This window comes from Acinonyx jubatus, chromosome C1 (assembly GCF_027475565.1).
Source record: "Acinonyx jubatus isolate Ajub_Pintada_27869175 chromosome C1, VMU_Ajub_asm_v1.0, whole genome shotgun sequence".
Lineage (NCBI taxonomy): Eukaryota > Metazoa > Chordata > Mammalia > Carnivora > Felidae > Acinonyx > Acinonyx jubatus.
Window position 1 is genome coordinate 71,503,045 of NC_069381.1, and position 26,690 is coordinate 71,529,734.

The window sequence follows — 26,690 nt, forward strand, 5'->3', positions numbered from 1 at the left end:
TACTTAATTGTTCTAAGATAACAACCATTTTTGCAAAGGTTCTATCTTTATTCACAAGAGCCTATATTTATGAACAGCTATCTTCCATTATTAAATTAAACAAGAACATATCTTCTGAAGCTGAATTATTTACTATACATTGTATTGTAAAGTACAAGACCTGTCAAGAGTTTGTACTTAAATACTAATGGATTACAAGATACAATTTTCATAAGCAGATATTTTAATATTTCAATTTGCATTTTTTAAAAATTAAATTTAAAAAGCAAACCAGGGACGCCTAGGTGACTCAGTTGGTGAAGTGTCGACTCTTGATTTTGGCTCAAGTGATGATCTCACAATCATGAGATCCAGTCCCACGATGGGCTCCACAGTGGGCATGGAGCCTGCTTAAGATTCTCTCTCCCTCTACTCCTCTCTGTCTCTTTTTTAATGTTTATTTATTTTTGAGAGAGACAGAGACAGAATGCTAGTGGGTTAGGGGCAGAGAAAGAGGGAGACACAGAATCCGAAGCAGCCTCCAGGCTGTGAGCTGTCAGCACAGAGCCCAACATGGGGCTCGAACTCACAAGCTGTGAGATCATGACCTGAGCCAAAGTCGGATGTGCGACTGACTGAGCCACCCAGGCGCCCCTGCCTCTACCCCTCTCTTACCCCCAACTTGTGCATGTTCTCTTACAAATAGATAGATAAAAACAAATAAATCTAACCATATATATTTGTATCACCTTATTTCCTTAAAACAAATTCGGTAAAATTCAAGAGAATCTAATTATATATCTGGTAGGTGGTTTTTCTTAAAAGGTGGTTTGCTTCACACAATAAGATTACCTATCTGATAAGTGTTTATGACCTCTGTTGTCCTATCATAAGCATATCACTTTAGAAATAATATTTGAAGGAAATGGACTTACTCTTTCTCCTTCAGGTCCCAGTTGTCCCACTTCTCCAGGAGAGCCAATAAAACCCTTAAAGTAAGCAAATAATCTTTTCATTTGAATACTTACCCTGTAAGGAATTTCAAATAGAGATAATAAAATTATTCCATAATAGTGTGAAACTATTAGGCTTAACAGAATAAATAGCTTCCCTTTGCCTTATCACCTTCCTTCCAGAAGTTACAGATCAATCTTTACATTAAAAAAAAAAAAAAAAAAGTAGGGAACATAACTTAAGACACCGCGGCCAATGAAAATCAAGACCAAATCCTTTCGTTGAATTTTATAGTGGGCAGAAAAATATATAATTAAAATTTAAGGCAGAATGGAAGTATCAAAAGATATTAAGTAGCATGAAGGAAGAAGAGATCCATTCCAATGTGGCAGAAGGTAAAGTCAAAAAAGTTTTCAAAAGATACTGACACCTGAGATAGGACTACAGCGTAGCTAAAATCCTGATAAGCACAGGATGGAGAAAGAACACTGACAGCAGAACAATCGCAGAAAGCAGAATCAGAGAATTTCAGGGAGTGTCTGTAAATGGTAACAGATAGCATTATACTTGTAAGATGCTTTGGAGAAGAGCAAAAACCCACTGTACCTTAAAGAAGATTCCAATTGGTCAGACAACCAAGGGGTATTTATATATAACAATGCAAGGTACTTTATCCTAACATACTTTAGTTATAACCTAAAGGTAAATAAAGAGGTAAATAATCTCTTTACCAATTTAAAAGGTAAAGTGTATGATAGTTTGGAGAGTACATTAAGGCGAGACTTAAATTTCAAGCTAAGAGTTTTAGACTTTATATTTTAGGCAACTGGAAGCTACTGCCTTTAAAGGACTGTGATAGTGACCTTAGGTTAGGTTGTACCTGCAAAATATTAATCTGTTGGCAGGATATAGAATATATCTGAGGCAAGAAACAGTGAATGTAGGAAAATCTATTAGAAGGCTCTTTCAATGGTCCAAATTTGAAGGCTTATGAGCTTGGATTATGATTCCAAAACATTATTTTCAGAATCACCAGCTACAGATAGCCTCAAGTTTAAAAAGACTTAACTTTTATTTTAATACATACAACTGAATTTTTTATTATAAATAAAAAGAAGAGACACCCTAACTGGTATACACTTATCACTGAACTAAGAAATCAACTGAAAACTCAAGAGAAAGTTAGACCTCTACTCGATATAGCCTGAATAAGGTGCAAAAACATTTTATAATTAAAGATTTTAATGAATAATTACATAGGTATTTCATAAAGGTTTCCTGAGAATTATTATGCTGATTCTAACAGAATATAAAATGTCAGCAGCACCCACCAAAAAAGTCACACGGGGTTGTGATCATTCTCAAGACTACGTCCCTAAACTACAGTTTAGTGTGTAATGAAATAAAGAACATTAAAAAAATAATAATATATATGCTTTTTTGTTTTAGACTGAAGGTTTTATATCTAGTTAGAGGCAATTTTGTGTCACCAGTGTGCCACTAAAAGGTCAGGAGAGGCCCTACATACTTCTATTGTTTGAGGCAACTTGCATATTATTATACAAAGAATTGCCAAAAGAGGATTACAAAGTGATGGTCTATTTTAAACATATGCACTTAATGTAAAAGTAATTATAACACCACAAAATGAAATTAAATAATGCTGCCAGTCAAAAGATCATTTATCACATGATTTATAAAAATATTAATTTACAGTACATGGTATGTGGTATAGTGCAATAACAAGATACAAACCAAAAAAAAACCTCTTATAATCCTGTCAGCATGTTTTTGTGATTTTTGTCCTTTTAACCAAATGTGGATTTGAAGTTAATGTTAAAAGTCTACATTTGAGAACCTCTGTGCATAGGAAGCCTAGAGAAATGGACTTCTTGATTCCTCCTGTATTCACAAAGGAAAATTAAGGAATCAAATCAATTAAATCAACCAGAAAAGAAATTATATTTGTTATTTTGAAAGATGTTTTTTAATGTTTATTCTTTTTTTTTTTTTTTTTGATAGAGACAGAGCGTGAGTGGGGGAGGAGCAGAGAGAGAGGGAGACACATAATCTGAAGCAGGATCCAGGCTCTGAGCGGTCAGCACAGAGCCCAACACAGGGCTCGAACTCACAGACCATGAGATCATGACCTGAGCTGAAGTTGGACACTTAACCGACTGAGTCACCCAGCTACCCCTAAAAAAATGTTTTTATGAAGCTGCTGTCAAAACCTAAAACTACAACTTAAAAAGGGTTACAACCCAGACTATAGTTTCCATACAAATGAAAAAAAAACAACAACAAAAGGATGTCTAACATAATGCAAAAGGATGTATAACATACAGTGGCATAAAGAAGAACTTCGAAATAGAGGAATCATTGAAGCAAGATGAGAAAATACAGTAAGAGAAAACTGCACAGTGCCAAATAACATGTCTTGGTGGTACTAGCTAATGCACAGAAGAGACTCTCAAATTCCAATAAAATGAAAGAGTCTGCAAAGAAAATGCATGCTATATGCTGGGCACTGTGGTTTAAGAATGTTAAGCTCAACAATAGCCAAATTATGGAAAGAGCCTAAATGTCCATCAACCGATGAATGGATAAAGAAATTGTGGTTTATATACACAATGGAATACTACGTGGCAATGAGAAAGAATGAAATATGGCCCTTTATAGCAACGTGGATGGAACTGGAGAGTGTGATGCTAAGTGAAATAAGCCATACAGAGAAAGACAGATACCATATGTTTTCACTCTTATGTGGATCCTGAGAAAATTAACAGAAACCCATGGGGGAGGGGAAGGAAAAAAAAAAGAGGTTAGAGTGGAAGAGAGCCAAAACATAAGAGACTCTTAAAAACAGAACAAACTGAGGGTTGATGGGGGGCGGGAGGGAGAGGAGGGTGGGTGATGGGGATTGACAAGGGCACCTGTTGGGATGAGCACTGGGTGTTGTATCGAAACCAATTTGACAAAAAATTTCACATTAAAAAAAAAAAAAAAGAATGTTAAGCTCAAGGGAACACCTGAGTGGCTCAGTCGGTTAAGCATCCGGCTCTTGATTTCACTTCCGGTCATGGTCTCACAGTTTGTGAGACTGAGCCCCACGTTGGGTTGACAGCACAGAGTCTGCTTAGAATTCTCTCTCTCTCTGCCCATCCCCTGCTCGTGCTCTCTCTTTCTCTCTCAAAATAAAGAAATAAACAAACAAAAAAAGAATGTTAAGGTCAGGTGGTTATCATAACTACCTTAATTGCAAGTTTTATTATCATTATCTAATAGGATTTTTACATGAAGGAAAAAAACCAAAAAAGCAGGTCCTTCTAACTCCAAAGTCCATGTTCTTGACCACTAAAATGTCTTCTTCCCGGATCCAAGTCAATATGTGCTTTTGGTACAGTTTCTAATTAAAAAAATATATGACTTGTCCCGCTATATTTTCACTTAATGCAAGAGTAGAAACAGTATGAAATAGAGGTAAGAGTACAGAATAAAGGTGAAAAGACATTGGGTCTACTTCTAGCTAGCTATGACTTTGCCAAGTCATGTAAATTCCTTAGCTTACTCTTTTCTCATCTGTAAAATTTCTTCACAGGATTGACAGCAAAATAAGAGAAGAAAATACATATGAAGGTATTTGAAAATATTTAGGAATTAAAGACATCATTATAGCACATACTGTGTAAATACATTATGCTTTATTTCAAAAAGGCATTTTAGATAATATAAGGCATGCAGGTAGATTCTGGAAAATAACTTGCCATTAAAAATAGAAAATTTTAAAAAACAAAAATTTTAGTTTACTTTTTAATTTTTCTTAGATTACCTTTGATTTTAATGTGTAGGACACTATATAAGATATCACGGTAATTATTTTTACTCCCTTAATGATTTAAAGTGACTAACAAAACTCCTTAATGGTTCAGAAGTACAGTGGTATATTCTCGATATGATAAGCTTATTTTCTTCTTTTCAGATATATATATTTTTTACTCCAGATAGTTTTTGCATCATATTACCTCAGCCTTGAAATTAATATGAATTTTGTTTCCTCTTCATATTTTTTATCATGATTTCTTAGGTCTATAGACTTCATACATAAATTATACCATAGAGTATATTCTAACACACCAGACATGCTAGGAGCCAGAAAGTATGGAAAAGAATGATGTAAAACTACTATAAGAGTGCTTTCTGTTGCCATTAACAGTGAATGTATCTATTAAACAAATGAACTTCTTTTTAGGCTAAACTGGCATTATATTCAAAGCTCCTACACAAGTGTGAAACTGATAACTATTTTATATATTTCATCCTACTTGTATGCAAGCATGCTTACGAAATGATGAAAATGCTTACTTACTCGTATACCTTTAGGACCTGGATTACCTTCTGGTCCAGCTACACCCTAGTGTGAACAAAAGACATCATCATCATACTACAGTATTTTGAAAGCATTGTTGATAAATAAAATGAAATGGGTACATAAAGAGGTATCATTTTTCACAAGTATAAAATTCAGAACTAGGTATACTTAATGAAGACTATATATGTTCAAGAAGCTTTAGCATTTCAGAACCAAAAGAGGCACTATATATATATATTAGTTAATTATTAATTATTAATAATAATTATTAATTAATAATAATTAATAATAATATAATATTTAATATTTAATATGATATTTATATTATCTATTTATATTTATATGTTATATATATTTATATATTATATATTTATATATTATATATATTTATATATTATATATTTAATATTTATATTATATATTTATATGTATATATTTAATATTTAATAATATTAAATTATTAATAATAATTATTAATACATAATAATTAATTAATATTAATTAATTAATATATAATATATATTAATATATATGTATGTATGTTTTTAGACAGCCAAACAAGGTAGATTAACACATATTATAAGATATAAAAAATAAATTTTAATTAAATTATTTCTCATTGGAAAATTGTATTCTTTTAAAACACTTCTAGTTAAAATATCTAAAATATATTCCCGTAATTAAAAAAAAAACATTTTAACTTCAGATCAATGTCCATATGCTTGAGCATTTATATTTTATGTTTCAGATAACATAAATCATCACGTGGTGGTAAGACTGTAATATACAATACCTTCCATGTATTTTTAAAGGCCCAAAATGTGGAATTTTGTTAACTATAGATTACTTTTTGGCATTTCCATTTCCCTTATTCTTGAGAATAAAAAAGATATTATAACTATAGTTTTTTAGTATGCTAAATGAATAATCAATTTCAAGAGTAAGCCTTCATGAAAACCTATGAAAGAAAATTTATTCTGTTAGTAGTCTACAAGAAATAAAGTTATAAATTAGAGGGAAATAAATATGAAATAATTAGAATGAATTTTCAAAACCATATACAAAGACTTGAATTCATTTCAGATAAAAGTGTTTGGTAGTGGTATATATAGCACTATCAAACTCTCAAGTTTTTATAACTCTGCTATTAAAAAATAATACTTGTTATCCAATCTTAACTCTTACCATTACTTCATTTTAGTCAGTGGCAGTATTGTAAAATCAGCCACAGGATTGTTTTAAAATCTTATTAGACCTTTGGGCATTTTAATTTTGAAGGTTCCACTGTATCACATCATACATGTTTAAAAACTCTACTCCAATTTTACACATAACTTTCTACAGTAAGATTCTGGAGGATTTTTATAATTTTGATTTTGAATTATTTTGCCATGAGTAATTCATTATTTGATAAAAGTAAACCAATTATTATTTGAACACTAACTCTGAAAATCAGAAAGTGCAATGCATTAATACAAAGGAACATAAAAGGAAAAGTATAAATATAGTTACCTCACCTGCCTGCCAGGGTAACCACGTGAACCAATATTACCAGTGAATCCTGGAATTCCCTGAAATAAAAAACAAAATAAATAAAACAATACAACAAAACCAAAAGAAGCCCAAGGAAACAAATTTGGCACAATTATAATATTCAAGTTCAGAAAGAATTTTTTTTGCCACAGAAGGACCAAAGATCCTACACTTTGTTTATCTGACTGAAACCACCTACTTGAAATTAAAATGAGCCAAAATAACTAAATAAATGTAAATAAAACTGTTAGATTAGGGCTCTAAATGAGACATTGATTATTAATGATAAATCCAGGATGGAAAATTCCAGCACTACATAAATAAGACACCTATTCTAGAAAGAGTTGGTACATTAATTTCTTTCTTTTATTTTTTTAATAAATATTTATTTGAGAGAGCACAAGCAAGGGAGGGTAAAGAGAGGGGGACAGAGAACTGAAGCAGGCTCTGCACTGACAACAGTGAGCCTGATGTGGGGCTTGAATTCATGAACCATGAGAACATGACCTGACCCAAAGTAGATGCTCAACCAACTGAACCACCCAGATGCCCCAAGAGTTGGTACACTTCTTAATAACCAGTGTCTTTTTATATTGTCTCGTGTCTCAATCATTTTCTTACCTCAACATCTTGCATGTTAAGCATGATGTCCTTAATGTCTGAGCATGAGCCCCAGAAGACTAAAAGGGGCAGTGAACTTCAGAACCAACCTCTTCTTCCTTCCTAAAATAAACTTTTTTTTTATAGCAAGTCTGATTAAGAAATGGATATTGAGTGGTAATTCCCTCAATCATGATATATCTCTATCTAAAAATTCAAACAGTGACACTGGAATTGTAAATTCATTTAAATTTTTCTTTTTTGTTTTAGAGAGAGAGAGAGACAGCATGCGCAAGCAGGGGAAAGTGGCGCAGAGAGAGAGAGAGAGAGAGAGAGAGAGAGAATCTTAAGCAGGCTCCATGCTCAGTGCAGAGCCAACACAGGGCTCAATCCCATGAACCTGATATCATGATCTAAGCTGAAACCAAGAGTTGGATGCTCAACTGATTGAGTCACCCAGGCACCCAAGTAAACTCATTTTTTATTTATTTTTTAAAAAATTATGTATTTGAATTCAAGATAGTTAAAATACCGTGTGGTATTGGTTTCAGGAGTGTAACCCAGTGATTCATCATTTACATATAACACCCAGTGCTCATCCCAACAAATGCCCTCCTTAATGCCCAATACCCATTATGGTTTGCCTCCCTCTCTGATTTTATCTTATTCTTCCTTCCTTTATCCTATATTCATTTGTTTTGTTTCTTAAATTCCACATATGAGTTAAATCATATGATGTTTGTCTTCCTCTGACTGACTTATTTCACTTGCTTAGCATAACACACTCCAGTTCCATCTATGTTGTTGCAAAATGGCAAGATCTCTTTTTGACCACTGAGTAATATTTTATTGTGTGTGTGTGTGTATATATATATATATATATATATATATATATATATATATATATATACACACACATGAATCTGGATGCAAAAACTCTCAACAAGATACTAGACAATCAAATTCAACAGTACATGAAAAGAATTATTCACCATGATCAAGTGAGATTTATTCCTCGGCTGGAGGGCTAGTTTAATATTTACAAATCAATCAGTGTGATATACCTCATTAATAAAAGAAAGGATAAGAACCATATAATCCTTTCAATAGATGCAGAAAAAGCACTTGACAAAATACAGCATTCTGTCTTGATAAAAACCCTAAAGAAAGTAGGGGTAGAAGGAACATACCTCAACATCATAAAAGGCATATATGAAAGGCCCACAGCTAATGTCATCCTCAATGGGAAAAAACTGAGACTTTCCCCCTAAGGTCAGGAACACGACAGGGATGTCCACTCTCACCACTGTTGTTCAACATAGTACTGGAAGTCCTAGCCTCAGCAATCAGACAACAAAAAGATATAAAACTTTTACTCTTTGCAGATGACATGATACTCTATGTGGAAAACCTGAAACACTCCACCAAAAAACCGCTAGAAGTGATATGTGAATTTAGCAAAGTCGCAGGATATAAAATCAACATACAGAAATTGGTTGCATTTCTATACACCAATACCAAAGCAGCAGAAAAATAAATCAAGGATTTGATCCCATTTACAATTGCATCAAAAATTGGAAGATACCTAGGAATAAACCAAACCAGAGGTAAGATATCTGTATGCTGAAAATTATAGAAAGCTTATGAAAGAAATTGAAGACGACGCAAAGAAATGGAAAAACATTCTATTCTCATGGATTGAAAGAACAAATATTATTAAAATGTCTATAGTACCCAAAGCAACCTACACATTCAATGCAATCCCTATCCAAATAACACCAGCAATCCCTAACAAAATAACACCATAATACTACCCAAAGCAATCTACACATTTAATGCAATCCCTATCCAAATAACACACTAACAAACAAACCTAGTAAATTCATTTTACATTGACAACTTTGTATTTTTTATTTTCAAACAAGGTTTGCTGAAGGCAGGCTGATATATAGAGAATCAAAGGCATAAGAAAGGAAGCTTCTACAGGCCTAGACCATCAAGAGAGAAGAAATATCTCCATTTGTTTTTACTTTCATTGATACACTATTTATTCATTCATTCGTTTATTCAGAGTCTAGATCTGTTAAATAATTCTTGAGCCAAGGAAATGCCAGAAGCATACATGTTGAACTGCCTTTACCTAACCTCAAATGGTGACAGCAAAGGTAAATTTCATGGATTATTTATTTATTATGTAAAATTCATTTCCTTCTTATTGTTTGTAAAACAGATAAAAGACACTAGCTCTTTGTCCCTCTGCTCCGAAGCACACAGAAGAGTATTACCTCCAGTTTAAGTAGAAAAATACTATAAAACGCTCCCAAATTTGGAAAATCTATAGAAAGAGAAGACCAAGGAAAAGACAAATGGAGGATCATAGGTAAAGTTTTTGCCCTCCCATTCTATTAGATATGAAGGCTTCTTATATGTCTTTATTTCCCCTTTCCTCAGAATCTCTCTCAATTTTGTTCTCATTTTTCTCCCTCCTTTCCTCTTCCTCCAACAATTACCATTTATTGAGCACTTTTTATGTGTCAATCACTATGCCAAGCACTTTACATATATCCTACATCTATGAGATAGATGCTATTTTCTCCATCCTCCATTTGGCATAAGATACAAAGAAGTTATGAAAATTGCCCAAGATGCCACAGTGAGTAAGCAGCAGAGCCTGGATATGAACTGAGACAATCTGACAAAAGTTGTGTCATGCACACACACATACATACACATATCATACATACACATATGTATGTACATGTACATATAGACATTCATCCATATATATGTGTATATATATATATACACACACATATATATATACATATATATATATATACACACACATGGCAATGGACAATTTAACAGAAAGTGAGTGAACAAGTGGATTTCTGAGAATTGCAGAATAAAATTCTTTTTTTTTTTTTTTTTTAGTGTTTGTTTATTTTTGAGAGAGACAGAGACAGAATGCAAGTAGGTTAGGGGCAGAGAGAGAGGGAGACACAGAATCTGAAGCAGGCTCCAGGGTCTGAGCTGTCAGCACAGAGCCTGATGTGGGGCTCGAACTCACCAGCCGTGAGATCATGACCTGAGCCGAAGTTAGACGCTCAACCAACTGAGCCGCCCAGGAGCCCCTCTTTTTTTTTTGTTTGTTTTTTTTGAATCCTTATTTATTTTTGAGAGAGAGAGAGAGGCAGCAGAGCATGAATGGGGGAGAAGCAGAGAGAGAGGAGACACAGAATCCGAAGCAGGCTCCAGGCTCCAAGCTATCAGCACAGAGCCTGATGCGGGGCTCGAACTCACCAGCTGTGAGATCATGACCTGAGCTGAAGTCTGACACTTAACCAGATAGGCCACCCAGGTGCCCCTGCAGAATAAAACTCTTATCTACATTTGGAGAGATTTAGCCTATGAATTTCCAAAACCATATTTACATACTAAATATTACCTTACTACAATATATATAATATTATATTCCCATAATAACATTCATTTAGCACCTATCTTATGCCAGGCACAATTTCAAGTATTTTATATGTAATATCTTATTTAATCTGCCTAGACCCTAGAAAGTAGGTATCATTATTTATTTTACAGATTAAAAAATGAAACGTAGAGCATTTGTCACCAGTGGAAAGTCACTCAGACAATAAGTGGGAAGCCAAGATTTGAGTCAGCAAGTCTAATTCCAGAGACCACCATCCCAGGCTGCTTTCCTGGTATAGTGCTAAAGTGCACGTAACTTCCAATATTACTCTAAGGAAATTCTAATTTAATTAGGAAATTAAATCTCTAATTACGAGATTTGCTCCTGTCTATTTACAACAGCTTCCTTTATCCCTCATCCAATTCTAAAATACACAGGCCTATATCCAGACATTCACAAAACCTTCTATTAAGTTATGCCAATAGAAAGAAGTGAAACAAATTTAAAAGACTGTTTTTATTCTGTAGGTCACTGTCTGGCTAAGACCAACCATCATCCTTTTCATTCCTCTCCTAGCCAAATTGGGTAAATTGAACTCTCTATTAAAAAGCAATCTGTTTTAAGACATAAAGGAAATCTGACTTTGAATGGATTTTCATAGCGGGTATTAAGGCAACATGTAGAGATTTAAGACATTCCAGCTGCAAAGAGAAATACACAAAAGAATTCTGCTGGATGCCTAAATTCTGCTATCCTGGAATAGCAGTAAACAAAGTAAACAAGTAAGCCTTCAGCATAATCCTACATGGCATAAACATGTCTAAGCCAACCACACCCTAAAATCACTGTGACAACCACAGAAGCTCAAAAGAAATTCAAAACAAACACTACAACTCAATTCACTATGCACTTAAACGTGTTAAAAACAAAATGTGGCCCACTTAAATCTACAGCTTGAATGGAGCAGTTTAGACACAAAGTTGTATCTTTAGACCCTGCAGAAATAAGGAATAGGAAACCTGCTCCAATCCTACTTCTAACTTCAAGCATTAAAAGCAAACACTCTGAGACTATCAGACTTCATCGAGAATCCCAGCACTGCTACCAAGTAGAATTAGTAAAGTAGAATAATAATTTCGGGATCACAGGATTATTGTGTAAAGAAGACAGAACAATGTGTAGAAATATATTTAAAAGTGGGTAAACTGCAATAATTCTTAGTGTTGGTGTGTATTAAATTAGTTAACATGTGGAAATATTCAATAAATAATTGTAGTACTAGAAGTTGTAGTTAATAGTAGGTACAGTTTAGTAGCTAATAAAGATTCAATAAATGGCAGTTCCTATTACTAGAGCTTGCACAGATGATACAATTATTTTCCAAATGTTTGTCCACCGATTTGTAGATATTTATAAATTTTCCAGAAGTAAACATCTCCTACCAAATTAGTTATGCTCCTCTTAATTTCTACAGTGTTTTCACAGTTAAAATGCAAAAGGGTTTTAATTGTATTTCACAGTTAACACCAATTTTGCCCTTTTTTCTGGAAATAAATAGAATGAAAAGCAATAACTGATTCCAAAATACATTTTCCAACCTTTAAAATTGATTTTAGATGCTTCTAAAACACATACCTCCCTCAAAACAATAACAAATATACTAAGAACTAGGTTATAGAGCTATGAGGTTATATAGGTTATATAGCTGTGAGAACACCCATTAGTACTGACGGGTCAATTTTTCACTTACTTGTGAAATAATTAGGTTTTCTTCATTAGAATTCATACATTTGTGCCAAAGCAGTTTTCTAGAGATTCTTTTTTTTCTCCCTGGGGACTAATCCCTCCTGCCTTTCTGACTTTTTCCCCATAAATGTTTTCCAGCCCTTGTTTGATTCAAGAAACTGAGATTACACCTATTACAGGTACATGCATCACTTGTTATATTTAGTAATTAGTAATTTTGAAAAATTGTGCCTCAGGGACTGAACAGAGTGTACTGTAAGGGACACTCTCTGCTGAATCTCCAGTAATGGTGTCCCTCACCTTAGTTAGTTTCTAATTAGTTAGTTTTCATTGCTTTATTCATACTGACCTAGTACACATTGTGTTGAAAACAAAAGAAATGGCTTTATTTTTCTCCCTATGATATATATTGTTTTCTGGTGGGGAAGACAAAGAATTACATGATAAAAACTACAAGGCTCCCAAACTATTTTGGCTTTTAAATATGTGTGTAATGGACAATAGCATATGTGCTATTCTAATTTGGATTTTTATTAAAATTTATTTACATTCCTTCATGCAAGGGTCAGGAAACTAACAGCTATGGACAGGCTTTTGCAAATAGGCAAGCCCCTGAAATTGTATAAAAAATCAAATGTGTGAAAGAAAATATAAAAACAAAAAAATACAAATTAATCAGTTGTGTGTATGCACATGTGCAGGTACATGCATATGCATGAATATGTGTGTTTTCTGGGGAAAGAGCTCATAGCACTTATGACATTCTCAGAGGGGCTTTTGAACCTCAAAAGTTTAAGAACTAGTTGCTCAGTTGGCTAAGCATCCAACTTCGGCTCAGGTCATGACCTCATGGTTCATGGGTTCACTGTGCAGAGCCTGCTTGGGATTCTCTCTCTCTCCCTCTCTCTCTGCCCCTTCTCCACTTGTGCTTTCTCTCTCTCAAAATAAACAAACTTAAAAATTTTTTATTCATTTATTTATTAAAAAATGTTTTTATTAGTTTTCTTTATTTTTGAGAGGCAGAGAGAGAAAGAGAGAGAGAGAGAGAGACAGAGACAGAGCACGAGTGGGGGAGGGGTAGGAAGAGAGGGAGACAGAATCCGAAGCAGGCTCCAGGCTCTGAGCTGTCAGCACAGAGCCCGATGCGGGGCCCCAACTCATGGACCATGAGATCATGACCTGAGCTGAAGTCAGATGCTCAACCCACTGAGCCACCCAGGTGCCCCTTAAAAAATTTTTTTTTTAAAGTTTAAGAACTGCTGTCCTGGAATATGTTAGGCAGATAGTTAAAGTCAATCAGGGGTTTGGAAAAAACAAAAACAAAACTATAACATGATTAATTGAAAAAGTTTGTCCTACACTAAAAATTGAAAATAATTGAGAAGAAAATCTTAAATAAGTGGGGAAAAAGAATCTCTCAAGGAGTCCCTAATGTGTGTCTTTTTTTACTGTAGAAGATATAAGTTTTAGGAAGTACTTACTGGTTCACCTCGGAGACCTGGGAGCCCCGGATGGCCTTTGAGACCCTGCAATGGTAAAGGTGAAGACATGTTATGAACAGTAAATTCGTACAAGCAAAAAAACTAAACAAAGGTGCCAAGTTGGTTCCCCCCCCCAATTTGGTTTTCTCATAAATGAATGTTAATTCTTACTAATTTATTACTTACTAATCTTCAATTTGAGCGTTATTTGAATTCTTTGTTACTATCAACTGAAATGGTAGCATAGTATTGAAAAAAGAATACAGAACAGCATCTTTTATATAAAGCTGGAATCCAGCAATGGATCTGCTAAATCTTACTGATGCTTTTTAACAGTTGGTTTTAGTTTATTAATGCTGAAGCAAAATGCTGTCAGACAAAATCTATTTGTAATTATTGAAAAACTGGACCATATCCAGGCAGTTTCTCTAATCCAAATCATTGTAATCACACTCCATGAATGAGCTAAGACAAATCAAAGAGGCCACTCACAGGTCCTATGACAAAAGGGGCTTCACTGAGCTAAAAAATCAGTAACAAAAAAATTTTCCATATACTATAACCAAAATCAAGTATTTAATCTCCATTATTAATACCCAAAGATATAAAATAGATAATATCCTTTTTTCTTCTAGAAAGATCTGTGAGCAAAATAAGGCTAAAAGAAGGGACAGGAAGAAAGAAACATTCTCATCGATATGCACAAACCTTAATTATAGATCACCAAGATAGATCAACCAAAGAAATTAAATATTTCATAAATCATGGCATTATTAAAGTTACTCATTTACCTACAGCATCTAATATACCCAATCTTTTAGCTCAAGTTTGCTCTGAGTTTACATTTTTCTAAAGACAGTTAAAGATCAGCCTAATTACAAAATATGAGATATATTGTTCTCAGTCGTCCAAATGTCACCTGAGATTCCACAAATAAAAATATCGTCAAAGCTAAGTCACTTTTTTTTGAGAGAGAAAGTTGGGGCAGAAGATGAAGAGAGAGAGAGAAAGAGATAGAGAATCCCAAGTAGGTTCCATGCTCAGCGCAGAGCCCAATACAGGACTTGATCCCACAACCCTGGGATCATGACCTGAGCTGAACTCAAGAGTCAGAGGATCAACTAACTGAGCCACCCAGGTGCTCCTCTTCACTTTTTATAATAGGACATAAGAAATGTCCTCAGCAGTAACAAGGTGGTGGTGGCTCCCTAAGATGAGACAGCAGCTCTAGGAAGGTGGGAGCTAAGCAGCTCCTGAGGAAGTGTCAGGAAGGTGAGTAACGAGAAGCCAAGGTAAGAGGCACATAGGTAGAGAAACCTCTGCCATAGGCTTATCTCTTTTACCTTTTTTAAAAAAGTGTTTATTTATTTACTTATTTATTTTTATTTCTGTGAATGCTTGAGTCTAACTACATGCTTCCCTTTCTTTGGCTACCACCTGTTTTTCTGGCCAGAGATTCCTCCCTCCCCTAGCCCATGATGAAAAAAGCATAACTTCTTTAATTTACATTTCCTGAAGCAGTTTACAACAGTGAAGTAGGCATGTTAAACATGGTATCTTCTGTATGTACAATTTCCTTTGAAGGGATTGTTTCTCATCCAGAGACTCTAATAAAGGGGCAGCAACAGTCATGATCTTTTCTTCATGAACTCACTCCTGCTCATCTCAGCCACAGGAAACAACACTTGATCTAAAGGAGGCCAATACAAAGTCTGGCCAGAAGGCGATGAAGTCACTCGGAATAAAGAGTTTTGCCTAACTAGGAACAAGCTGGGTCAGTCAAATTCTTTTTTTAATTAAATGAAACTATTTTTTAAAAAGGAAAGAAAGAAAAATTCAGGTACTAAGCAGTAGGGGGCTGAAGCGGGAAAGATTCACAAAGGTTAAGGGGAATTGAGATGTCACAAGCCAAAGTATAAACACAGATTTAGAATAAGCAGAAACTATGTTAAGAAAGTTGTTCTCAGAGATAACACAAAAGGGCAGATGTGGGAGGAACAGAGAGTACCAGTACTAGAAAAGTACAGTAAAAGATCCACGGACTAAGGCAGCTACGCCACTCAGAGCTGCTTTGAATCAGTGCTTGTCTCCATAAGACCAAGTTACATTACAGCACCTATTTTTAGATTCCGTGGGTCCCTGCTTCCCTTAATACTACAGAGAGGACTGAAAGAATTTTCTCTTCCTTGAGATAGCCTAACTCTCCATTCTTTGCAACCAGAAGAGCCTGAGTTAAACAAAATGTTCTGGTTGTCTTTTCACTGCTAACAATAATAAAGAACAGACCAAGCAGGCTGAGTTCTAGGTCCCGTTTTGCCACTAACTAACTACAGCATGAGCTTTGAAGTCTATATTTGTAAAAATGATGGCAGTGAGTAAAATTATTTAAAATTTCCTTTTATTGCTAGCATTCTGTGATTACTTGGATCTGTAAGAAAGCCACTGCTTTTTTTTTTTTTTAATTTAGCTTCATTGAATGAAAGACAAAGGCATATTTATTAGTTAATTTGGCCATCCAGGCATAGGAAGAATTTAAGTAAGACTGATGTATATATCAGAGAAAAAGCAGATTCAACCATAAGATCTAAATCAAAGGTGAAAAGCATAAAAGACTGTTAAAAACTGAGAACAAACTGAGGGTTGATGGGGGGTGGGAGGGAGGGGAGGGTGGGTGATGGGTATTGAGGAGGGCACCTTTTGGGGATGAGCACTGGGTGTTGTATGGAAACCAATTTGACAATAAATTTCATATATTGAAAAAAATAAAAAAAATAAAGCATTATAAAAAAATAAATAAAAATAAATAAATCAAAGGTGAGGACTCTGAGATATGTAAATGGAAAAGAATGGGTCAGGTCGGAGGCTTTTATAGTCTAGTAAAAGATAATTGTAAATCAGATTTGAGTGGAGGAATAAGAGACAGTGGAGAGCTCCTTATAGAGTTTAAACTGAAGTTCCTTATCTATTCTATTCAGTGTGGTATCCCCAGTGTCCAGAATAGTGCCTGGCTCATAGGAAGTGCTCATTAATTACTCAATGAAGGGACTTGGATGGATGAATGAATGAATTGATGGAAAGACGTGAATGGATTTGAGAGTAACCTGAGTACAAACTAGATTCTAAGTATCTAATATGACATCTCAATTCTCTTAATATTAAAACAAATTGTAGAAAGGCCTCCTTCTATTCCCTATATTGGTGACTATATTCCTTATTTATATTCTACTTAAACACTAGTCTGTAAAGTTTTAAAAAGCAAAGGGAATAAATTCCTGGGAAAAATGCCTACATTCAAATTTTGACATAGCTCCAATCTAGGGACCTAACATTTTATTTTAAAAAATAGCTTATAGTATACTCTTTTGAAAATATTATTTGAGTCACTGTTTTCTAACTCACATAGGAAGAATAACAAAAAGTCCAGTAAATAACAACATAGAATTTTTCTTGGATGAATATATTGAAAAAAAAAAAAAAAAAAAACAATGTGAACACAGTCCTTAAGGAATGCCAATAGGAAAATTTACAAACTCTGTTTTAAAATAGATTAAAGACCCATTATAATAAATCATACAATTGTCTAAATATTTGTTGTGATAGAAAGCTGCCTTACCAAGAATTACAATAACAAATGGGACTTAGGATCTAATTTTAACAGAGACTTTCATGTTAATACTTATTTTAACAAAAATTTGACCCCTAACAAATATGTTGTCAATAGGTAACCACACATGACCAAAGAGAGAGAGGGAGGGAGGGAGGGAGAAAGAGAGAAAGAGAGATAGGGGAAGGGGGGAGATACAATTAAAGAATTAAAATCATAAATATTGAGATGGGAAAGAAAGAAATTTCAAGTAGATACTGAACTTTGCACAAGTAATTAAAATTTTGGATGCATATATAAAATGTTTATACATAAGAAAGTTGGTGGTACCACTTGTATACAGGCCATCCTCACTGGACATATGGTACTACAGGCCCATAAAACTGACCATCCAAGCTGAAACCATGCAAAGCAATATTAATAATGGGAAAAATTACAAATGTTCTGTGACTTTTAAAAATATTTGTCAAAATGTTAAAAATTCTGACAGTTAAAATTGTGTAGGGAAATGAAAAAATGTTCAACTAATATTTGGTGCAACATAATTTAAAAGATTAAAAACATTGAGAACTAAAGTATTTCTTTGAAAAAAATTTATAAAGAGTAGTTTGAATGGTGCTTGCCTTCTTGTATAAATTACCATACTGAGCAAGCATATTTTCTGTGCTTTGGCAAATTATCACACTCTTTTCTAACTCTGGATCAACTTTGAACATTTTATCCTTAGTACTTTCAATGCCATGAAATAGTTCCAAAAGTTCTTATAATGTGAAGGGTGTTTTGCTGGTGTTACTCTTCTGGGACAGCTCTCTCCTATTCATCACAACCCTTTCCTCATTTATGTCCAAAAGTTAACCTTCCCTGTGTTCCTCTGGCTGCATTATCTAGGGTCTCTCAACTGGGAGCAGGGTCCTAGGGTCAGCTATTTTTTCTATAATTCCATTTATGTTCAGTTCTAATTTTAAGTCCTGTGTTATCATGATTCCTTTATTTTGTTGTACTTTCATCTTTGCTGGTCAGTTACCTCTTTTGATTATCCATTTGTATAACATATCACATAGGTTTATCACTGAGAGACAAGGAAGCGACACACTACATACTTTGTTGTCTGCATGATCTGAATAACAGATGCACAGTGAACAATCACCAACTGACTGGATGAAATGATGTGACTGGTCATTGATCTTGATGCATAGCTGTTATTTACGTAGTTTTTATAGGTTATGTTGTTTTGTAGACTGAAGAGACTATAGCAGAGTTTGTACTTTATGCAATTAATCGCAGTTAATAACTGTGGTTAATAACTGTGGTAAGTGAAGTTTGAACCATGTTGTTGGGAGACTGGTGTTATTTTCATTAAACATAGTAACTGAAATTTGTGTATATTTGAACCATCCAAAGTGAGGATTGCCTGTATATATATATTAAGAAAAATTCTCAATGACCTTATGATAAAATCTCCATGTTGTCAACTTTATATATTATTAGTGTTCTCCTTTTAACAGTCTTTTCCCCTCACTAGATGGAAAAGACACATATTCACTCAGATAAGGACTTTTCTCCTATGGCATAAGACCACTTCTGTATTGTCACCTTACCTTTCTATCTGGGGCCTCCTTCTATAGACTTTAGGTTTCAGAAAGGTAGAAGCATTCCCCTCCAGAGCCCACAGAAGTGCCAAAGAAACTGGAGAGTAGATGATTTGCCTTTGGCACTCCCCTTCTTAAAACCCATCAGGTAGTTCTCTATTACATGATAAATTAATAGACGCAAGTGATACATGATGTAAGTTCCTTTATGAGTTTGCCCTTGAATAGCCCTCAAGCCTTATCTCCTGACACCTCCTGTCTCACACTTCATAACCCAGGAACAAGGAACTGCTCTTTGCCTGCGAGCCTCTGTTTCTGCCATCTCCTCTGTGTAGCTAGCATACATGTCCACTAACTACCATATCCTCAGCATAACGGCTGCTCATCCTCAAGATGCAGGTCAGATGTTGCCTCCTTCCCCGTTCCCTAAACACTCTCCCACTGCCCTCAACTACATCCTACAATAACCTTTTCATATCTTCATTATTGCCCTTGTCATAGCATAATACACTTTTGTAATTTACTTTAGTGTGTTTCCTTTCTTTAGACCATAAGCTACTGGAAGACAGGGACTATACCTTATTTACATAATACTGGTTTTCTGAGTGAACTGCAGGGCAAAAGGATGTGACTAAAACAAAGGTAGCATTTGAGAGAGTTACTGACAGATTTTATCTCTGGAAGGAATCTGCTCTTTTGTTTGAAGCAACCTCCCTGGATCTTTTGTTTCTGTCTAGTCTCAGGAAGTTAAGGCAAAGGTGGGATGACCATGTATATAATCGTGTGAAAGGCAACACCACTGAGAGATCAGTAAACAGGTTAACTAGTTCTACTCAGCCTACCTAAAATGGGATGAAATCCTGATAAGAGGCCTCAGGGAAATAAGACAGGAAGAGACACTGATTTGGGAAGCAGAGAAGCAGAGAAGAGAAGAAAGATGACCACTAGGACCGGGTGAAAGGGCACAATCAATGAAACGTAAGAGCAGCAACCTTCAGTCACTCACTAATAATACGTGCTGGACACTAGGCTGAGATACTACGTAAGGACTCCTAAGTCACTCATATATTTCCCTTTAACCACTGCTACTTCAGCGTTGTTTGAAGGCAATAGTAAATCTCATTTTTCTGTAATGTAAGAGCATTGGTTTACAGATTAGGTAGTTGCAAGTTTCTAATGAAACTTGTCAATCACTACAGGAGTCATAGTGACAATGCCTTGAGGGATACAAACAAAGGCCTATATTCATGTTTTGGCCAAAATAACCAGAGAAAAGCATGGCAAAATTGAGAAACAGTGATAATATGACCATAAAAAAAGATGAAATCAATAGCTATGAGAATGGCAGCACTTCTTGGGGCAAGGCAATAAATAAGAATAAGAAGAGAATAAGAAGTTTAATTTTTTTAAAAAACAAATAAATTGAAGGAGGATCCCAGATAACTGGAGAACTTGAGGGGACTCACATTACAGGATTAAACACCACACAAACCTCTCTATTCTACCCGCTTCCCCTTCTTCTTGGAACATACCTCCCTCACGCACACAACACACTTGTGCCAACCTTTGTCTCAACCTCCTCACAATACTGACCCACTAACCTCCTTTAATCAGTACCCGGTTTCTACTGTGGCCCCGTCAACCCTAGTAATAGTCCTTCTCAACTCAGAGAAAAAGAATATGATAAACTAATTTTCAGAATGGTGTTATATGACAGATAACAGCTTTTTCTGAGAACACAGATTTTTTTTTTTTTTAATTTCTGGAAACCGAAATACTTTTAGCCAAATGAACTCATCCTTAATGTTAAAACGTCAATCACAAGAGCCAGACTGAGGAAAATATCTTTGGACACAGGGAAGTTTCCAAGTCCCGCAAATTACACCACTCTGGTAACCACTGGCTAGCCTGTGGGGGAGTTCAGTACTGCACTGCCTTGGTCCCAGTGTCCCCTACCATTAGTGGGAATGGAGGATTGCAGAGAAAGGAGATGGCAAGAGTGGAGACAGCACAGACCCTATGCACAGCCTTTGTATTAGACGTCCAGTACAATACTTGGACTGGGAACCAACCCAAAGCACAATGTAGCTTTGCTGAGTTTTACAAGGATAGTGGGCAAGGGAGAAAATAATCTATAGAGTCAACTGTGGAGCAGCAGAACTCTCCTTATTTCTCTCTCCAGGCACAGATTTTTTATGCCAATCCTGATTTTTTATTGTCATTCTCATGGACATTCAGCATTATTGTAGCTCCTTAGTACTGTCCTTGCTTTAAATAGATTATGAAAAGCTGTCAAGTTTTTGAGTGACTAATAAATCACAATGCATTCCAGTTGATGCTTCACTTCTTTTTTCCTTTCCAACTTTATAAAGATATTTACTGTGTTCCTCATATGTAATGGAAAACTTTTTAAGTAATTGAAATAATTCCATCAAAACACAATTAAGAATTTGCACTGATTTACAATTATCACTAAAAAACCACAGTAATTAGTATTTTTGATATTCAGAAAAATACTGCCAAACACTGTTCATAAAAATCCGTATTAAAATGTATGCTCATATTTCACCATTGCTGTGAGCTATATGCCTTTATGCTAAGATGTGCTTAACTGCTCCCATCTGGTTCATCCTCTTGATCCTACAAAAAGTGTTCCAATTGAAATCACTGTCAATGTTCTTACAATTTTAAATAGCAGACTTCCAACATTAATATAGCAACTGATTGCTATATTAAAAAACAATTTTAAATCCATCTGGAGTCCAAGCTCAGAATTATGACTCTTGTCTTCCATCCAACACAGCATACACTCTGGATCCAACTTATCTGCCTTTTGGCACAAATTTAGACACTGAGTGGGAAGTAAAAACATACTTTAGTTCCTAGGAAAATAAAAATTACATGAAGGTGGCTAAGTTGAGGCAATGTAACCAGTCAATTTGGGGAAACACATTGCTTGTTAAGATGTTGATACCGGTTAAAAAAAAATTGGGAGGAGAGAGATAAAAAATGAAAAAGAAAGAAGCAAACTAAAAAATCTACTGAAAGGTGGAAAAAGACAGCAATGCTGCTAATTTATTCACTTTGTTATTTCTCTCAATATTACTTATGTTCAGAATGTTTTTAATAGCAACCTTCTGTTTATTAATCTCAACAGTTTTCATGAGCTGTTGAGTGTTCTCAACACAACTTTCTTGCAGCCATTTTCAAAATTACTTGAGTACGACTTATATTAGAAGAATTTTAATATTTCCAGATACTTTCAGAGAAAAGGAATAATGAAGTCATTATTATCTGTCATCCAAAACTATATCTGTTCCCTTGGCTTTCATGAAAAGCAAAATTTTACTTCCTCTTGTACACATGCCAGGGACAGTCAGCAGTACTGAAATACACATCCTACAAATACTGATTTAACAAACGAATTAATTAATGGAGAAGCAGTATTTGAAGCTATTAAGAGCAGTCATGTGTCAAACAGGCCTGGATTTGAGTCCTAACTCAGCCAATTAATAGTAGTGTGGTCTTGGGTAAGTGATTTAACCCTTTTATACTTCAATTAACTTATTTATGACATAGTGAACATACTGTCTGGCTTAATGAGTTGTTTTTGTTTGTTGGCTTGTTTACTTTGGAGAGAGAGCTCAGGAGAGGGGCAGAGGGAGAAAGAGAGAGAATCTTAAGCAGGCTTCATGCTCAGTGCAGAGACTGACGTGGGGCTCCAACTCATGACCGTGAGATCATAACCTGAGCCAAAATCACGAGTCAGATGCTTAACCAACTGGCCACACAGGCACCCCTCAATGAGTTGTTTTTAAAATGAAAAGAAATAGGGCTCAGCAGAGTGACTGGGATATGGCACATAATATATCAGTAGTAATAGTTATAATGATACTTTATAAAATAGTTTAAAGATAAAAGGATGTAATAAACTTTATGTTAAACAAAACCCAAATACTTTGTTCATCTCTTATGATATGCAAAGAATAGTTAAAAGCACAGTTGATCCTGTAGCAGTAAGTTTTATCTCTCCATCCTGCCATAATTCTGAGTGACCAGGAAAAATTCTCTTAACCTCTCTGGGCTTACCTCAGATTTCTCACTTACAAAGTGAATAATTTAAGTTCTTACCTGGACCTTAAGAATTCACCTAGCACTAACATCATGGGTAGAATTGCAAGGATGAAAGAAACAGGAGTCCCAGGTTAGAGCTAACACGAGCTACTTTTCTAGGTTGTCCTAGCATGGATCCAGTTTGCAAGGAAGTAACCTAGAGTGACCTAGGTGGTTCAAAACATGAACCAAAACTAGTAAATTCCATAAAAGCAGCTCATAATTAACTGAGAATTTTATCCACTAATTGGTCTTGCCCTTCTCCCTTCTATACAGGCCACAGGAACAGTCTATCAAGCTCATTTTGAATATACTTCTACTGTATATTCATATTAAAACAAGACATGCACATAGTGTGATAGAAACTTGTCCCAAGCCTGATATGTGAAGAATCAATTTAGGTTTAGATTGAATCCTTATGTCCTTTCCCTAGCAATACTTGTTTGTTTGTTTTTTAATTTGTATATAGTTTCTATTAATAGCCACACTCAAAAATTCTCAGAAAAACTACAAAATCATCTCAAATGTTTTAACACTTTTCTAAACTACTGTCAAATCATAGTGAACCATGAATATTTCATTTTTCAGAAACAAATTTATTTTTTTTAATGTTTGTTTATTTTTGAGAGAGAGAGACAGAGATACAGAGCGTGGGCAGGGGAGGGGCAGAGAGAGATGGAGACACAGAATCGGAAGCTGGCTCCAGCCTCCCACCTGTCAGCACAAAGCCTGACGTGGGGTTCGAACTCACGAACCCATGAGATCATGACATGAGCCATACTCAGATGCTTCACTAACTGAGCCACCCAGCACCACTGTTTCTAATATTTTCAACAAAACTTTCTCTAGAGAAAATTCAGCTACCGCAGCTATCTGACCACTGGCTTCTATATGATCAGCTTTAACCAAAAAAAGGCAGATTTTAAAAGTTTAAAAAATCATATAAGAGGAAAGGAAGTCTCTGAAAGATAATCTGTAGCCCAGTTTGTTTAAAATAATGCTGTATTTCACTTTACTAGACCTATACAGATCAAAAAGAATATATTAATCTTAAGATTTTAAAATGCTGGTAAGCCAAGACATATATAATATATGCACAGGTCTTTGAAAGCCATATCTTCTGCTTTAAGTAAGCACAATTCCAAAGTTAAAATGATAATGTGGTATAATGGTTACAATCAACTTTTTAAAATTTGTCTCTATAGATATTTCTATGCATAGTCCTGTACACAATAACTACTCCAATATTACTTAGAGTTCCCTTTCCTGAACTGCTAATTAATTTCCCAAACCACAGGCATCAGAAACTTCAGAAAGTAATGATTCAGTTTTTCGTCATATGTAGTATCATTCTTTAGGGTGAAATATTGTATATTTAATATCAGATAAAATAATTAAAATAATTTCCATATTATGAGATCTTTGATGCTATTCGTCAGTACAGTTTCTTCAGAGGTTTATTTAGTGGTTAGAGGTACACTGAGTGGCATTAATTGAACAGGTTTGTGACTATATATCAAGACCAATTCTGTTAGAAAGGATCACTCTCCAGTCTCTGTCTCCATGGGAGCAACTACAATCAAAGAAGCGATCAGATTCTAAGTACTGTTTCAGATGAAAATTAGTTTGAAGGCCATAAAAATAATGGTAGTGTGGGCATGGGAGGGAAAATACTCCATGAGATCAAAATCTTTTTCATCATTTTAAAATTCAGCTCTTTAGCAGGAGTTATAAGGGAAAGCAAACAAGGTTATATTTACGAAACCAGATAAACAGCTGATGGTTAATATTTGTTAGGGCTTGCAATTTGTCTGACACTCTATTGCATGGATTATCTCACTTCTTGTTCCCAATGACTACCTATAAAGTGGGTACTATTATCCTCACATTTTACAAATGAGGGAACTGAAACATAGAGAGGTTAAATACTCTACCCAAAGTCATTGGGACCTAGAAAATGGCAGATGGGATTTGAATCAAGTAACCAGAGCCTGAATACCACTTCCAACCAAAATGTCCCAAGAGAAAGGGTATAAGACATACAAGAGACATCGACACAGCTCATTATTATATGTATTTAGATATCCATATCAAGTCAAATACTGCTCTTCAATATTTTGGGGCCTTTAATACTTAGATATTTTGTATCTTCCTTTTCCCTGTAGAAAGTCAACAACTCAGTGTTTGGGTGAAAAAGAAAAACAAGCTGAACATATAGAGGAGAAGCAGGAAATGGAACAACATATTTTATGAAATAATTCTAGCAGCTGTATTAGATTCCTTTTCAACTCAGAAAAATATGTGTTGCCGAATACATATCGCTATTGTTTTTTACCTGCTATTCCCAATCCTGACTTCTGCCCTACTCTTCAGGCCTCATATGTATGTATGTGTGTGTGTGTGTGTGTGTGTGTGTATGTGTGTGTGTGTGTGTGTGTGTGTGTGTGTATATATACATATATATATACACATGTGTGTATGTGTGTGTGTGTGTGTGTGTGTGTGTGTGTGTGTGTGTGTATCATGGCAGTGATTAGTATTTCTTAATACAATGAGAACCCTTTTTAAAAAAGTCAAAAGTATTACCTATAACCAAGTATACCTCGCTTTGTTAAAAAATGATTTCAAACTTTCGGAAGTAGGTTATTGCCCTTTTATAAAAAAGAAGAAGAAAAGACAAGCTTCAACATTCTGTCGGTGACTTTGACTTATCCCTGCATGTGAATTTTGTTCCCTTCATTAACTGAAGGGTTTTAGTTTTCATAGGGCATTGCCTTTTGTGGGCAACACTCTCCTGGATTAGGAGAGCATCCTAATTCTTTTTGCTGAGAAAAGGAATTTAAAACATTGACTTTGGGCTCCACTTCAAAATGAGATTTTAAGACTTGAAGAGCTCCCAGACCCAGATGACAAGGATTATGTCAAAGTAAAACTACATCTTACCTTATCACCTTGCATACCAGGGGGGCCCATTAATCCAGAAAGGCCTTGACTGCCCTAAGAACAAAATACAAAGAGAGGTTTAATGTTATGAATGGGAATTGAAAATTAGAATTCCCTTGCTGCAGGATTTCATCTCCATCATCAAAATCTTACTGCATTCATTCCTGATCTTTGCAAGTAGGCTTAAGTTACACCTTTTCTCAGGGCCCTTTTGAGACTTTTTCTGAGGCTCCCCACATTTCTCTCTTCCCATGCTGAATACCTGCACCTTACTTCCTACTTCATGCCTCTGCCCCCTTTTTTTCTGATATTCTTTTCTCTAGGAATGCCCTCACTCCCTAAATTCCTGTCA

At 35.0% G+C, this 26,690-nt stretch overlaps 1 protein-coding gene across 18 annotated transcripts in view; it reads right to left on the minus strand.

Moving 5' to 3' along the window:
• COL24A1 (collagen type XXIV alpha 1 chain) overlaps window positions 1-26,690 on the minus strand; it is a 398,176-nt gene that overhangs the window by 308,325 nt on the left and 63,161 nt on the right. For all 18 annotated transcript variants that reach the window (XR_008295013.1, XM_027058695.2, XM_053214348.1 and 15 more), the window contains 5 exons: window positions 26,339-26,392; window positions 14,090-14,134; window positions 6,820-6,873; window positions 5,300-5,344; window positions 915-968 (listed from right to left, as the gene is read on the minus strand). Coding sequence is in view for 17 of the 18 variants with exons in the window: in XM_027058695.2 (XP_026914496.1) it covers window positions 915-968; window positions 5,300-5,344; window positions 6,820-6,873; window positions 14,090-14,134; window positions 26,339-26,392 (252 nt within the window). In the remaining variant the exon portion in view is untranslated. The remainder of the gene's footprint in view (window positions 1-914; window positions 969-5,299; window positions 5,345-6,819; window positions 6,874-14,089; window positions 14,135-26,338; window positions 26,393-26,690) is intronic.